Here is a 16835-nt window from a genome sequence, read left to right on the forward strand (position 1 = left end):
GCCGGCCCCGGCCCCCGCCCCACCGCCCTGGAGCACCCCGCTCCGATTCAGGGCGGGGCCCAGCCCCGGCCGGGGGGCGTGGTGGGACCCGAGGCGGCTCGCGCAAGCGCAGTAGGCGCGCCCCACAGCCCCCGGCAGCCCTCGCGGCCGCACGCCCCGCCCCGCCCCTCCCCAGCGGGGGAGCCTCCCGGCGGCCCCGCCCCCACCCGGGCCCGCGGAGGAGGCGGTGAAGGATGACGTCATCCAGCGGGGCGACGGGCATTGGGCGCCATTTTGAAAAGGGAAAAAAAAAAAAAATCCCTCCCCGGCGGCCGCGGCGGCGGCGGCGGCGGCGGCGGCCGGGCTGAGGTGCTCGGGAGGCAGCGGCGCGGCGGCCGCCTCCTTCGTGCGCCGCCGCCTCGGCGCCCGCCCGCCCGCCCGCCGGCAGGCCGGCCATGGCAGGTGAGGGGCGCGCGTGGGGCGGGGCGGGCGCGGGGCTCCGGGCGGGGGTCCTGGGCGGGGGCGCGGGGCGGGAGCGGGCCCCTGACGCGCCCGGTGTGTCCGCAGGAGCCGGAGGCGGCGGCTGCCCCGCGGGCGGCAATGACTTGCAGTGGTGCTTCTCGCAGGTCAAGGGGGCCATCGACGAGGACGTGGCGGAAGGTAAGGCCGCGCACCTGGCGCGGGGGCGGGCGCGGCTCCTTGGGGGCAGCCGCGTCCCCCGCCCCGGGGACCCCGTTCTGGCGGGCGCGCCGGGCCGGGGGCGCCGAGGGCACCGCTCGGAGCGCGGAGGTCCGGCCCCCGGACGGGGAGGCGGCCCCGAGGGGTTATGTAAGGAAGCCAAGGTCACAGAGCCTCGCGAGGACTCGGGTCTCCGGGGTGGCGTGTGGGTGCCTCCCGGCGCCGGGGGCTGCGGAGGTGCCTGCGGGAGCCGGGCACACGGGGTCGCGGCAGCGGCTGGGACGCGGCGCTGGGAGGGTCGGGAGGCCGCCGCTCGGGAGCCACCTGCGCGGGCACCACCTGGGCGAGCCGTGGTGCCTCGTTTTCTTCGTCTTGGAAACCGGTCGGCTGGGCTGCCTGATCCTTACGGTCGTTCTGTAAGGTTCTAGCGTCGTGGGCTCGTCGCCGGTTCCTTTGCTCCGGCGGTGTCCTAAAGTCCCCTGCGTTCTGCGTGGTTGTTTCCTGCATCGAAGCCTGAGATGAGCCGGGGGGCACAGCGCTCGGGTGGCGGGCGGCGGGCCGCGAGCGCTGCACGGCTCCCGCCCCCGCCCCCCACCCGGGCTCTTCCAGTAGGGACGGCCGTTCTTTCCCGGACGTGATGTGTGGGGACTCGGAAACTGGACATCCCAGGTTTACAGGCTTCGTTTTAGGGGACGTCGTGAACCTTTCGTCTGGTGGCAAGGCCTTGTCTTTGCCTGAAATACACCCCCCCTTGCCCCAAGCCCCCGGTCGCGCGTGTGCTCACCTGTCCCGATCTTGGGCCCCTCCCACGACCCTCTGCTCCTTCTCCCCTCCCTGGTGGTGTGACACCGGGAGATGTATGGCCCTGAGACTGACAGAGTCCAGACTGTTAGGCAAAACTGCACTCAAAGAAATTGGTGAAGATGCGTACGATTTGAGGATGGAAAGTTGGTGGTTTTATGGAAGTTAAATAACTCACCGGTTGTGCCTTTTATATTCATTTAAGATATATTTTTATTTTATTTGGGCCAAGTGGGTGACAGTTAAACTTAACATTTTTAGCAGGAGCAAAGCAAAACTTGTTTGTTTTGGGGGGGGGGAGCCTAATGCCTGTTTTAATTTCTGATTTTCCTTTTCTGAAAAAGTTCTGACAAACGGAATGAGTTTGTCAAATTCCGACTGAAATGGTGTCTTTTAAGTGTGACGTTACACTTTGAGAATGGTGCCCTTAAAAAACTTCGCAGAGATAATTTTGCTGGTTGAACGGAATCGGGACTTTTTTGCAGTTTTAAATCCCTACATTAAAATTTGAACGTACCTGGAAGTTTTGCGTGGCACATTATCTTTTTCTGGTGAGATTTCTTTGTGGTAATCACTCGGGAATTTTTCAGTCCGCGTAGGTGTTGGGAGCTTTTTCCTGTGACCCACACAAGCTTTGGCCGGGTAATCGGTCAGCGCGAACACTCTTAGCAGTGTCCTTTCTGTCGCAGAGCGGGGACGGTGTCTGTCGAATTGTATTCCTTGCGCACAGTCCGTGGTGTAGGAAACGGCATCACTTCCAGCTAGTGGTTGTGCAGCGCGAAGAACCGAGCTTGTCGTGTCCGGACTCAACCAGCACGAAGAAGGTGCCAAGAGGTCACTGAGGACGGGTAATTTGCAGGAGGCCGTCGTGCGCGGAGACTTGGGTTCGAGAACTCCAGGGCGGTAACCTTTATGCGTTGAGATTTGTGGCTCGTGCTGTTTGTCCTGGTCCGGGCTCTACCTGGAAGCGCCTCCGTGACTCTGCACTTGTCTTTGTTTGAGGTGGTTGAGGTGGATGGAGGCCAGGGCCTCGCCTCAGTTGCGTGAGAAGGTTCGGGGCTAAACACTCGAGTGAGTACGGGGGAGAGAGGCTTTCGCCTTCCGTTTCACTTTTTTTTTTTTTTTTAACGTTTTATTTATTTTTGAGACAGAGAGAGACAGAGCATGAACGGGGCAGGGGCAGAGAGAGAGGGAGACACAGAATCAGACGCAGGCTCCAGGCCCCGAGCCATCAGCCCAGAGCCCAACGCGGGGCTCGAACTCGCAGACCGCGAGATCGTGACCTGAGCTGAAGTCGGACGCTTTAACCGACTGAGCCACCCAGGCTTTTTTTAAAGATTATCTTTAGGTAGTCTTCACACCCGCTGAGGGGCTTGAACTCCAAACCGCGAGATCAGGAGTAGCCTGCTGCGCCGAGTAAGCCAGCCGGGCGCCCGTCTTGGTTTTTCAAACTAGTCGTGTGCGGGACTCGAGTCACCACCCCTGAAGAAAGTATCGTACTGTGTAAAATGCAGCGGCTTTTTCTTTTCAAAGCGTGGGGTTCTGCTCACACGCTCAGCTCCCGGGAGCAGGAGTAGAGCTGGGCTCGAAAGGAAATTGGCAGTTCTCCTGCTGGTGACAGGATGCGGGAGTGACAGTCACTGCTCCTTCCCCTGCAGCAAGCTGACGTCTTGCAGGGAAGCCGTCACCCCCTGCGGTGGAATTCACGAACTTTAGGCCCAGATGAGCCGGAGTCAAAGAAGTAAAACCCAGGGTTTGCCAGAGGAAGGGAGAAGAGACGGATCGTTAGCTTGCGCCTGCAAAGCTTGATGCTCTAGGCAGTGGCTGCTGTGCGGAAGCTGTTGGGTATTTGTCACGTTTCCGCGTGTGGTGTTTGGTCACCATGGCCCAGTCCCTGGGCCCTACAGCCCCTCTTGCACGACCTCACTGGACGGATGCCTTTGGCAGATGTCACGCGACATCACGGTCGTTGGCCGGCCCGTCTCCTCAAGCTCGAAGGCCGGCTGGCCCCACACACGCCCCTCGTGGAGGACCCGGTCTGCGGTGGCGACAGCTACCAGACATCGAACGCCGGTCACGCACGTTCCTGAGACTGCACCGAGCTCCCTGGGGCCGCGAGTCCAGTCTCCACACCGCCCTTGTTCTTCCCGGTTTCGGATGCAGAAGCCAAGGCACGGGGAGGAGGGGGGCACCGACCTTGGTCAGCAGCCACTGTGACCGCAGCCAGGGTTTGAAGCCAGGCCGACTGGCTCCAGAGCCCGCGCACGCTGGGCTGCTTCGGTGACCATTAGTGGCGGTGCCGATGCAGTCCTCGCGTGGGGTGTGGCTGCCAGCCTCTGGATTGCTCCTCCTAGAGCTCGGGGGAGAGCTCTGTGGCAGGAATTGTAGGGAATTGCTTCTGAAAGCAAATGAAAACGAGATGCCTTTAAAGGAAGTGCCTGTCAAAATGTCGGAAGCTTAGTAACCTTGGTTAGAAAACGGCCATTAAAGAATAGATGTCACAGAGATGGTACGCTGGTCAGTGACTGAAGCACCTGCGCACCCAGCCCACGATGTGGTCATTTTGCCTGCCAGGTCACCTCGACGGGATTGGAGCTGCCTTCTTGCAGGGAAGGTTTGGGTCTTGCTGCCTTTGCCTGTTGCTTTTCTAGACAGACGGGGGGAGGGCTGGAGGGGGGCTTTGTGATGAACTGTTATCTGGTGTTATGTGTAGCTTTTTTCATCATGGGTGATTTTACAGGTTTTCTTCACATTTATTTTTTGAGAGACAGCATGAGCAGGGGAAGGGGAGACACAGAATCCGAAACAGGCTCCAGGCTCCGAGCCGTCAGCACAGAGCCCAACGCGGGGCTCGAACTCACGGACCGCGAGATCATGACCTGAGCCGAAGTCGGGCACTTAACTCACTGAGCCACCCAGTGCCCCTCACGTGTCTTGCCTTTTTACTTGATGATTTTGTTTTAATCCATGATCTGGTCTGTGGTCTTGAGTTGGATGTTAATCTTTTTCTGAAAAAATAATATTAAAAAATACTAAAAGGTTTATCTTTAACTCAAGTCTGGGTAGTTACATAAATCTTGTGGGTATTTGGGTGGTGTGGTAGGGCCTTTCTAAAGGTATTTATGTAGATATATTGTGAGAGAGAAAGAAACCTTTAAGTTGGGGAAGGGAAACAAAAATTAAGGGCACTAGGACATGAGTATAAGATGTTAGTGTGTTTTGTTGAATATAAGATACATCTGATTTCAAAGATGTTAACTTGTGGTAAACTGCTCCCTGGAATCAGTGAAATCCAGTATTTGTGAATGCACAACGTTTCAGTCATATTCATTATTTTTAGAGTATTGTGGGTTTTGTTTTTCCTATGTGCAGAAAGTGAGCATTAAGTATATCTATGTCATTGAGAAAGGCCTTCAGGAAACATCTTCTGGGGGAAAGCCATCAAATAAGAAAACGATCTAGTAGCATTCTTGCTGTTTAATTTAGTAGAGAGCTTCATGGGGAGATTCTGCTATTAGGAAATCAGATATGGGTGGTTTTCTTAAAATTAAGGCATTTAATGTGTTTATGAGTACAGCTACATTGTAATGCTTCTTAAATCAGGCTGCATGTTCAGGAAGCTGGACTGATCTTAGTTATAATCAGCTGTAAGTATATAAGATTTACAGTAATATGAAATCATACGCCTCGATTTTTTTTATTCCTTGATTTTAAAAGTCTTGTTTTGATGAGTTCTGGGTTTAGTTCACGTCTGCCATTTGTCAGGTGTGAAGGCACTTTCTGAACCTCAGCTCCCTTATCTAGAAATTACCGGAGAAGGTTTTTGTCAAAGTCAAACGGTGTGTAGTGCTTTTGTTACCTGTAAAGTGTTGCTTGAATGTTAAGTACGACTGTTAATTAACTCTCATTTATTTTAAGGTCTTTGGGTTGGTTGTAACTAAATTTAGACATAAAATAATAGCAGTTTCTTGTTTTTTCCTGATCTCTCCCCCATCTGTTCATCCACCCTGGATCCCTTCGGTTGGGTCTAACCTGGGTTTTTCCATTATTATTCAGTCCTCCTTTCTTGATCGTATTTTTTTTTTAAGTTTATTTATTTATTTTGAGAGAGAGAGCACAGGCAGGGGAGGGGCAGAGAGAGGGGGATATAGGATCTGAAGCAGGCTCTGTGCTGACAGCAGAGAGCCTGACGTGGGGCTCGAAGTCACGAACCGCAAGATCATGATCTGAGACGAAGTCAGATGCTTAACCGACTGAGCCACCCAGGCGTATTTCTTGTTTATATTCTGTGTCCCTTGCTGAGGTTTCTGGCCCAACTTAGGATATGCTTTCTGTTTCCTGTCTACCCTTCACACCCTACCAATCCTTATCACATTCCACTTTCTTTATGAATCACAGCTCAACCACTTTTTTTTTTGTAGAACTTATTTTTTATTTACTGAGAGAGAACGAGCATGAGCAGAGGAGGGGCAGAGAGAGAGGGAGAGAGAGAATCCCAAGTTGGCTCTGCACTGTCAGTGCAGACCCCAACATGGGGCTCGAACTCAAACTGCGAGAACATGACCTGAGCTGAAATCAAGAGTCAGACGCTTAAGTGACTGAGCCGTCCAGGTGCCCACCTGCTCAGCCACCCTAACACCTGGTATTCTGTCTTAGGATGTGACCTTTCTTTTTACTTAGCATATAGTGGTGTTTGGCATTTAGCAGTGTCCTCTTGTTCTCCGGTTTTATCATGTGTTGGGCTTGTCTCTCCAACCTGTGACTCGGTATGGAAAGGCATTGGTACAAATCCCTTTTCAGCCCTCCTACTAGCTTTATGTTAACTTGACTGGTTACTTACCTTCTTTCTGGCTTTTCATCTGTAAAGCAGAGGTAGTATACCCTGTGGTCATTACAATTTGTTAGGAAGATTCCACATAAATGCGGGGAAAGCTCTGGCAAACAAGCACACGGTAACTAATAACTGTGGAAACGTTCTCTTACGAGACACTCCTGCAAAGGAGAGTAAGTTGCTCCATATTGCCCCAGGGAGCCCATGTAAGAAGGGGAAGGGTGTTGGAGGGCTGGCTTTGGGCTGTCTTCATCTGACACTTGACCAGTGCCCCGGAGGGCTGCTTCTGCTGCTGGATATTGGAGTAGAGAAACCCACTTCCTACCTCAAGAAGCCCTGTGTTGAGACAGACTAGCCCTCACACCATCCCGAGAGCAGAGCCTGGACGGGGATGGGGACGTGCCGGAAGTGCCCAGTGGTCCTTGGGTGGGGAGTGACGGGGAAGAAGTTGGGGGGGGGGGGGGGGCGGGAAGGCGGTGGAGAGGAGATTGGAGAGAGCCTGGTGCATTCTGGGAAACCTGAGCGCTTGTCCAGGGGCAGAATGGGAGGGCCAAAGAGTGCTGGATAGCAGCCTCAAGCACCGTGTTGAGAACTTGGAATTGTATTTTGAAGTGATGGTGATCACAAGCCTTTAAGACTGTAAGCTGAAGAGTGACATCAGCTTTACCTTTTTTAGGAAGGTCACTCTGGCCTTGGGAGAATGGTTGGTGATGGGGTAAGAACAGAAGCCAGTAGGAAGTTGCTGCGATAATAAAGGCTGGAAACGCGGGCTTACTCTAAATCAGAGGTCTGCAAATTTGTTTTTTGTAAAGGGCCAAAAAGTAAATATTTTGGACTTTGCAGGCCCGTCTGCTCCTGCTGCAACCACTGAGCCCAGTCTGTCTGCCCGTGTAGCTGGAAAGTAACTGCAGACCCCACAGAACAAGGGGATAAGGCGGCGGGCCAACATCTCTGTTAAAGCAGCGGAGGCTGGACTTCATGTGAACCTCAGGTTGTAGTCTGTCAGCCTCTGTGCTAACATCAGTGGCCCTCAGTCTTTGGTCCCAGGGAGATCAGAGAGCTTTTCTTTGTGTGGGTTTATGTGTCAGTACTTACCAAATTTGAATTAAAACAGAAGAACTTAAAATACTTATTTCACTTTAAAATGATAATGATCTATTACACGTGAGCATAACATTTTTAATGAAAAACAACTTTCTTAAAAGAAACAAGATTTAGTGAGAAGAGTGGCATCTAAGTATAGGGGTTAAAACAGGCTGCTGGATTTTCAGATTCTCTGCTTCTGTGTTCAATCTGTTGAAATTGTTTTGTGGAAATACAGGAAGAAAATTTGGCCTCACACTTGTAATTAGAAAAGGAAAGAATGACTTAACAGCCTTTCCATGTAATTCTGGATATTCTCTAATACTGTGGCAGAACTGGACACGTGATGATTTCTTCAAGTTCAGTTGTGCTTTGGAACCTGAAACCGTATCATTGAACTTGTATTTCCTATTACATTAAAATCCCTTACTCCTACCTTGTACTTTGAATGGCTCTCTCACCCCGTGTGTGATTTGGTAACATCATGTCTTGGTCGTTTGGACCAGTTATACCAAATACTGGTACACTGGGTTATTCAGACCTTCAAAATGTCAATACATTTCATTATAAAAGATCAAAGAAAATCACATTTGTTAATGTCACAACTGATCTCCTTAGAAAAGTCTTGAAGTGGGAAGCTGTCACAGTAATAGTAATAGGTATGTCTTCCAAAATTCAAATTCCCTCTTGAAAATGTGAATATTAACATTGGCAGCAAATGCTGTCGGTTGTTCTCTGTGAAATGAGAGGCTCCCTTTGTTCATTTTCAGGAGACTTTTCTGAAAAACCATAGTTGGTGAGTTGTTCTTTTAGATAAAAATGGCGTTCCGTCAAATAAGTGCCTAGTTCGGCCTGCAACACAGTCAACCATGCATGTGCTTCTTGAGACGGTCACTGTGCTTGGAGATGCAGCAGACGTGATTTTTGCGTAGTGCCCACTTCACCACAGAGAATAGCGAAAGGACTCCTACCAGAGGGTTGGGTTTGGGCAAAATTAGTTTGATCAAGGTTGTTCCCAACCTAGTGGGACTAGCTTGCTGGCTCTCACATGTGTGTGTGAGCCGAGCGGCTCTCTCCGTACAGCGTGGCACCACAGCCGTGATGCACATGGAGGCACCGACAGTTTCAGTCACCGTGGCTTTGGTTCATCCACGCAGATGTCGGCATGCTGTTACGAAAACAGCTCTGTGCTCGGGGACCCCTGGGATTCGCAGACCACACCTTGAGAACTGCTGCTTTGAAGCAAGGTGTTGCAGCAGGAATGGCGGGGCACGTGTCGAGAACCGCCCTTGCTCATCTTCACTGGATTTTATTGTTTCTGTCCCAAAATGCAAAAGCAGAACGTTCATTTTTTAAAGAAAATCAAATGATACGGATGTGTAAAGAGTAAAAGTGAAGTTTCCTCCTACTCTGCACCGCTGTCCAGGAATCCTCCCCAGAGGTAACTACCCTTAACAGTGTGTGTGTTTTTAGACCATTTCCAATGCCTTTATCTATTATTTTCTACTTTAAAACTTAGTTTACGTATAGGCAGTTTTTCGTTTTGTACAAAATGCGGATCCTGTCATAAATACTGTTTTGCAGTTTTTTGGCTGTCACTAGTGTGCAGTACAAGGTCTCACGCTGACCCAGCTCGTGCTGAGCCGTGTATGTGCTTGAGCTCATTTGACCCTTGCAGCAGCCCCTTGAGATCTAAGTGCTACTGTTGCCTTTGTTTTATAAATGAGAAAATTGACTCTCAGGGAAGTCGGTTCCCTTTGCCCCAGGTCCCAGAGCTAGTGGGTGCTAGAGTCAGGATTCCAGTCCAGGTGTTCTGAGCGCAGAGCCCATACTCAGTATTTTTAACCATGCCGCCTCGCTGTATAGCTCTGTTTGGTCCCTTCTGATGACTGCACACCATTTCGTCACACAGATTCTCTTGTTTATTGAACTAGTCTCATTGGTGGTCTCCGTGTTCGCTGTTTAGTACTAAAGATGCGACAGCACATTGTCTGGGCCCCCACCTGCCTGGGCGAGCATTTCCGTGGCTGGATTCCTAGGAACGGGCACACCGGGGAAGGCTCCTTGTTTACGTTTTGAGGCCGCCAAAGCACTCTCCGAAAGATGCCATCTTATACCTCCCCCCAAACTTCTCCTTCCTCCTTTCATGCTGAGAACATCAGTCTTTTTAATGTCAGCTATTTTTTAAAAAATGGGTTTTAGAGAGTGTGCATATGCATATGTGAGCGGGAGAGAGGGAGACAGAGAAAGAGAAGCTCAGGCAGGCTCCGTGCCCGGTGCGAGCCCGAAGCTCGACCCAACCCCATAACCATGACATCGTGACCTGAGCCAAAATCAAGAGTCGGATACTGAACCAAATGAGCCACCCAGGCATCCCTGATGTTAGCTATTTTAATGGCAAATCTAATTTGCATCTCCTTACCAGTTATGCAATTAAGATTTTTCTTTAAATGTTTTATTTTTGAGAACATGAGTTGGTGGGGGGGGTGGGGAGCAGAAGATCCAGAGAGGGCTCTGAGTTGACAATAGCGAGACTAGAACTTACGAACTGTGAGATGACCTGAACCAAAGCCACCCAGGCAGTTGAGATTTAGGTTGGGTTTAGGGTTAGGGTTGCAGTTGAGATTTTTTTTACTGGTGATTTCTGTTTCTCCTGTGAGTCATTAGATCACATCATTCATCCATGTTTTACTGAGGTCTTTGAAAACCAATTTTTTTAAGTTTTTTTTTTTAAGGTTTATTTTTGAGAGAGAGAGAGCATGAGCCAGGCAGGGGCAGAGAGGGAGGGAGACACAGAATCAGAAGCAGGTTCCAGGCTCTGAGCTGTCAGCACACAGCCCGACCCGGGGCTCGAACTCATGGACTGTGAGATCATAACCCGAGCCGAAGTCAGACGCCCAACTGACTGAGCTCCATGGAAATCAATTTTTAAAAGCTCTTTATACACTATGAATATTAATCTCTAAATATTTATTGTAAACATTGATTTTTTTAATGTTTAAAATTTTGTTTATCCATTTTGAGAGAGAAAGTGCAAGCGGGAGGAGCAGAGAGAGGGGGAGAGAGAGTCTCAAGCAGGCTCCATGCTGTCAGTGCAGAGCCAGACGCAGGGCTCATACCCATGAACCGCGAGACGATCTGAGCCGAAACTAAGAGCTGAGTGCTTGACCAGTCAAGCCACCCAGATGCCCCAAACCTTGAATTCTAATTCTTCTGTCCCCCCAGTTCGTATACGTTCTACCTCGAGTTCATTTAAGGATGCTGAACGTGTGTCTTTTACAAGGGGGATTTTTTTTGCTGTTGGAAATTAAGGAAAGTCAGACCCGTGTGTGGGTCAGTCTCGGTTTAGGAGAGGAATGGTAAGTGGGACAGGAAGAGTGGCTCATAAATTGAACTTGAATAGAAGCTGGAGTCCAGAGCCCAGAGGCAGGGACAACCTTAAAAACAGAAATCCCGGTAAGGTTTTTGGACTTGCTCAGAGCGTGGGACAGAGTTTAGTCTATTGCATCTACACCTTCGTCGATCAGAAAACCACAACTAGGGGCTCCCGGGTGGCTCAGTCCGTTAAGCATCCAGCTCTTGATTCCTGCTTCAATCATAACCTCACAGTCCACGGGATCAGGCCCAGCGCCCGGCTCTTCCTGGGTGTGGAGGTGCCTGAGATTCTCTTTCTCTCTGCCCCTCCCCTGTGCTCTCTCAAAATAAACATTTAAGAAATAAAGGAGTAAGGAAAAGAAAGTAGTGATGAGGTTTTACTTTTGCTTTACATTTCTAGAAAGATTATCCCCACGCTCATACTTTGGAGGGCAGTGTGGCACGTACATCTGTTAAACTTAAAGCTGGGTTGCGACCCCCATGATTCTACTTGCGGGAGTCCCACAGGAGCGTGCCAGCACTGCGGGACCAGGTGTTTATAGAATTGTGCATCGCAGCGGTCAAACATCCGGAAAAACTGAAATGCCCCAAAGTAGTGAAGGGATTAAAAGCATTCTGGTACACCCATATTGTGGATTAAAGGGGTCTGTGCCCGTTGGAAAGCGGTCTGTGACCCAGGAGATTAAAAACAGCCACCGGCAGAACAGCGCTCCCCTATTAAAACGGAGCGTGGTTGTAAATAACCTGGGTGTGGACCTTGCCACCCCCACCGTTCAGAGTGGGTGCCTGCGGAGAGTGAGGGTTTGGATCGGCACTGAAGAAGGATGTCTGCTTTTATGCTGGACGCTTCTGTACGGTTGTGTTTCACACCAAGGAAGGATGCCTTGTGTTTTGTAACGATAGAACAGGAAAAGACTAGCTTTCTACGAACTGAACACAGGAGAGTTTCCCTTGCTGCTGCTTGTGATCGGGGCCGCCTCTGGCTGTTTCCAAACTCCCTACACATTGTTGCTAGCTTTTCATTTTCTCCCAGTATCTCCAACGACAAAACATAGCCATAAAAGTATACCCGTTAAAAAGCAGGAGTTTCCTTAATTAGATTTAAAACAAAGCAAAATGATAACTCAGCGAATAATCATTGAAAGGGGGGGCTTCAGTGCCTTATGTGCATCAGTGCATTTATAATCATACCTAACTTCATAAATTGTCAGGGGCTACATCCGGCTTTGTTTCTGTGGGATAACTATGTACCTGCACGTTCTAAAGAAGTGTCACGATGTCATGATTTTTTTGGCACACCTTTCGTACAGGAGAAATATTTTAATTCTTCAGACTAAACTGTTTGCCACCTCACATTTTGATAAACTCTACGTGGCTTTTAAACAAGATAATAATCTAGTTGTATGTTATTAACATGATACATTAATAATAGTCATGTTTTCAATACTTGATCTTATTTGTTCCAGATTTTTTTAAGAAGTAAAAGTTACAGTTCAAGTTGAAGTTCTTTTTTGTAACTCTCAGTTCCATTTCTTTTTTTTTTTTTTAATTTTTTTTTTTAATGTTTATTTTTGACAGAGAGAGAGGGAGACTGAGCATGAGTGGGGGAGGAGCCGTGAGAGAGGGGGAGGCACAGAATCCGATGCAGGCTCCAGGCTCTGAGCTGTCAGCGCAGAATCCGACACGGGGCTCGAACTCACGAACCGCGAGATCGTGATCTGAGCCGAAGTCGGATGCTCAGCCGACTGAGCCACCCAGGCGCCCCTCTCAGTTCCATTTCTAACCCCTCCTCTCTGCTGCCTGGTGAATCAGGGAGACCCCAGCCCAGCCTGTCCCAGGGGGGTTGCCAAAGGTTCTCGGTCTTGTCCCGGAAGGAAGGAATTCAAGGACAGACTGAGCAGACGACACCAGCGGGAAAGTCGATGATGAAAAGGGGTGCACTGTCCACGTGACAGGCAGCAGCTCCAGGGAGAGACGGGGGGCTCTGTGCCTTGGGGCTTGGGCTTCTAACTTTTATGCACAGTTGTTAACCAGGGGGAGAAATATTCATCACTGGGGGCTGTGGTTCCTTGGAAACAGGTCCATGCCTTTTCCTCCTTGTTTGGTCAGGGGTCCGGTCATGGCACCCACCGTCTTGGGCCTGTCTGATTTGGTCCAGCTTCTTGTGGAACCTTCCAGGACAGGCCTCCCACCTTCCCGTTGCTGGCCTCCAGGTACCCTGTTAGAACCTAACTAACTGCCTAGTCTCCTGCCCTCACCAGCGGCAGCTTCTGCCGCGACACGACGTATAGACTGTCCCTGCTCGCCTTCTTCAACTTCTCTTCAGGCAGATGAATGTGTCCGCTTTGCCCCAACTGCTGCTGCTGTCTCTCTGCCTCTCACACCTTAATGATCTCAGGAAGTGTTTAGAAGTCACATCTCTTGGTTTTGACTTCATGGTACCAATGGTACCAAAGGTCTGTCCCTTGCTGAAGTCATCGGAAAAGTCAGATAGTCTTGATAGTCGTAGTTACCAGAAACGTTCTTACTCTGCTTTGCCAGAGCCCCGGTTAAGTTCAGGGATGTAATCAATTTCAATAGGCAATTCAAGAGAACCAGAACATTCCCTTTCCCATCCTGTTCACTTCATGCTCACTGAGGAACCGTGGAGCTCGGTAGGATTGTGTGCTCTTTAAAGTGCCGTTGGGGGAAGGTGTGTGCATAGGTAAAATAGCAGTCCTATAAATTGTTGCTTTCGGAATCCACCCACAGTTACCTTTGGGTTGCTGGCCATGAGGGCCGGCTGGAGAGGGTTCACACCACCGCCTGGAGAACTGCCTCTGAGTCGGGGTGGGGGGGGGGGGGTCTTTTCATTTCATTTGATCCTACAGGAAAATACAGAACATTTGGGCTAATGTGGATTTGGGCTTTTTTGTTTTTGAGGTCTAGGCATTTTTTTTTTTTTTAATTGAAATCTGTATTAGATTCCTGTGTTCTGTCCTGTTGATGTTTCTTTAATCCCATCACCTGTTTGACCCGTCCCTCCTTGCACCACCTCCCCTCTGGTAATCGTGAGTTCTCTATAGTTAAGAATCTGTTTCTTGGTTTGCCTCTCTCTATTTCTGGTTCTTAAACTCTGTCTGAGTGAGGTTATATGATACTTGTCTTCCTGACTGACTTCACCTAGCATTATACTCTCTAGCTCTATGCAGGTTGTTGCACATGGCAAGATTTCATTTTTTTTTATGCTGAATAATATTCCCTTGTGTACATACACCACATTATCCATTCATCTGTTGGTGGGTGCTTGGGCTGCTGCAATAAACGTAGGGGTACATATATCCCTTTGAATTAGTGTGGGGTTTTTTGTTTTGTTTTGTTTTGTTTTTGCATTTTGGGTTTAAATATCCAGTGATGTGATTGCTGGATTGTAGGGTATTTCTATTTAAAAAAAAATTTTTTTTTTAAGTTTATTTATTTTGAGAGAGAGCAAGCAGGGGAGGGGCAAAGAGAGAGGGAGAAAGAGAATCCCAAGCAAGCTCCATGCTGTCAGCACAGAGCCCCACGCAGGGCTCAATCCCACAAATTGTGAGATCATGACCTGGGCTGAAACCAAGAGTACGATGCTCAATGGACTGAGCCACCCAGATGCCCCCCCCCCCTTTTATAATGTTCCCCATGTTTTAATTGGATTGTTTGTTTTTTGGGGTGTTGAGTTGTATAAGTTCTCTATTTTGGGTGCAAACCCCTTATCAGATACATCGTCTGTAATTTTTTAAGTCTATTTTGAGAGACAGAGATAGCATGCACACACGTATGATAAGGGCAGAGAGTGGGAATCCCAGGCAGGCTCTGCACAGGGCTCCTGGGTGGCTCAGACTCTTGCTTTTGGCTCAGGCCACGATCTCACAGTTCATGAGATTGAGCCCCAAAACGTTTGTTCTGATGTAATCCCAGTGGGTTTGTTTTTTTTCCTTCGTTTTCCCTTGCCTCAGGAGACACATCTAGACAAATACCACTGCTGATCATGTCACAGACATTACTGCCTGTGCTGTCTTCTAGGATTTTTATGGTTTCAGTTTTTCACATTCAGGCCTTTAATCCGTTTTGACTTTATTTTTGTATATGGTGTAAGAAAGTGGCCCACTTTCGTTCTTTGCCACGTAGCTGCCCGTTTTCCCAACACCATTTGTTGAAGAGACTGTCTTTTTCCCACCGCGTATTCATTCCTCCTCTGTCGAGGATTCACTGACCATATAATTGTGGGCTTGTGTCTGGGTTTTCTGTTCTGTTCCATCGATCTATGTGTCTGTTTTCATGCCAGTACCATACTGTTTCGATTACTGCCTCTTTGTAATTTAACTTGAAGTCTGGGATTGTGATCCCTCCAGTTTTGTCTTTCAAGGTCGCTTTGGCTATATTCAGGGTCTTCTGTGGTACACATTTCAGGGCTGTTTGTTCTAGCTCTGAAAAATGCTGTTGGTATTTTGGTAGGAATTGCATTGAACGTGTAGATTGCTTTGGGTAGCGTAGACATTTTATCAATGTTTGATTTTCCAACCCATGAGCATGGAATGTCTTTCCATTTCTTTGTGCTGTCTTTGATTTCTTTCATCAGTGTTTTACAGTTTTCAGAGTACAGTCTTTCACCTTATTAGATTTATTCCTAGGTATCTTACTGTTTTTGATGCAATTGTAAATGGGATTGTTTTCTTAATTTCTCTTTCTGCTGCTTCATTATTAGTGTGTACGGGGCTGCAACAGATTCTGTACCTTGACTTTTGTAGCCTGTGACTTTACTGAATCCATTTATCAGTTGTAGTTTTTTGGTGGATTCTTTAGGATTTTCTATATATAGTGTTATCCTGTCATCTGCAAATAGTGACAGTTTTACTTCATTCTTACTAGTTTGGATGCCTTTTGTATCTTTATGTTGTCCGATTGCTGTGCCTAGGACTTCAGGAAGTACCCTGTTGACTAAAAGTGGTGAGAGAGGACATTCTTGAGAGAGCTGGATTTTTTTCTTCATTGTGGTAAGCTATACACAGTTGAATATTGATCATTTTTACCGTTTGTAAGCATACAGTTCCGTGGCATCGATTACGTCCACAGTGTGGTGTGACCATCACTGCCATCTATACCCAAAACTTTTTAATTGTCCCAAAGAAAAACTGTGTCCATATTAAATAACAGTTCCCCCCTTTCTCCTTCCCCCAGCCCCCAATAATCTCTACTCTGCTTTCTGTTTCTGTGAAAATTCATATGCCTGTTGTAGGGACCCCATGTAAGTGGAATTATACAACACTTGTTCGTCTGTATCTGGTTTATTTCACTATGCATAATGTTTTTAATTTGTTAAGGTCTATCTGCCTTGTAGCACTTATCAGAATTTTTTTTTAAGTCTTTATTTTTTTTAGAGTAGTTTTAGGGTCACTGTAACATTAAGGGGAAGCCACAAAGATTTTCCATATAACCCCCTGCTCTCCCCGTCCCCCACACGCTCCCCCATTATCAACACCCCCTGCCAGATGGTGCATTTGTTACAATGAAAGAACGAGAACACTGACACGTTATTGCCCCAAGTCCCATTATCAACCTGCTCTGCGTTACAGTTCTGTCTTGGTGTCACACGTTCCGTGGGTTTGTGCAAATATATAATGGTACACGTCCATCATTATGGTATCACACAGTCATTTCTCAGCCCAACAAATCTGTGTTCTGCCTGCTCATCTCTGCTCACCCCTGGCAACCACTGATCTTTTGACTGTCTCCATGGTTTTACCTTTTCCAGGATCTCGTATACTTAGGATCCCATAGTGTGCAGCCTTTTCATGCTGGCTCCTTGCACTTCATTACATGTATTTAAGGTACTTTAATGCCTTTCGGGACTGGATGGTTCATTTCATTTTAGGACTGAACAATATTCCATGGTCTGCATGGACCAGTTTATCCATTCAACGACTAAAGAACTTCTTGGTTGTTTCCATGTGTTAAGAATGATGAATAAAGTTGCTGTAAACATTTATGTGCAGGTTTTTGTGTGGACGTAAGTTCTCACCTCCTTTGGGTAAGTACCACAGAGCACAACTGCTGAATCGTATGGGAAGAG

At 48.5% G+C, this 16835-nt stretch overlaps 1 protein-coding gene across 1 annotated transcript in view; it reads left to right on the forward strand.

The window, feature by feature from the left end:
- The first annotated feature begins 283 nt into the window (after nucleotides 1–283).
- The window catches only part of PPP2R2D (protein phosphatase 2 regulatory subunit Bdelta), a 51494-nt gene continuing 34942 nt past the window's right edge, over nucleotides 284–16835 (forward strand). Inside the window, exons 1-2 of the mRNA XM_086681205.1 lie at nucleotides 284–441; nucleotides 547–639. Of these exons, the coding sequence (XP_086537331.1) occupies nucleotides 435–441; nucleotides 547–639 (100 nt within the window). The 5' untranslated portion in view covers nucleotides 284–434. The remainder of the gene's footprint in view (nucleotides 442–546; nucleotides 640–16835) is intronic.

This window comes from Puma concolor, chromosome D2 (assembly GCF_028749965.1).
Source record: "Puma concolor isolate L17-30 chromosome D2, mPumCon1.1.hap2, whole genome shotgun sequence".
NCBI classification, from domain to species: domain Eukaryota; kingdom Metazoa; phylum Chordata; class Mammalia; order Carnivora; family Felidae; genus Puma; species Puma concolor.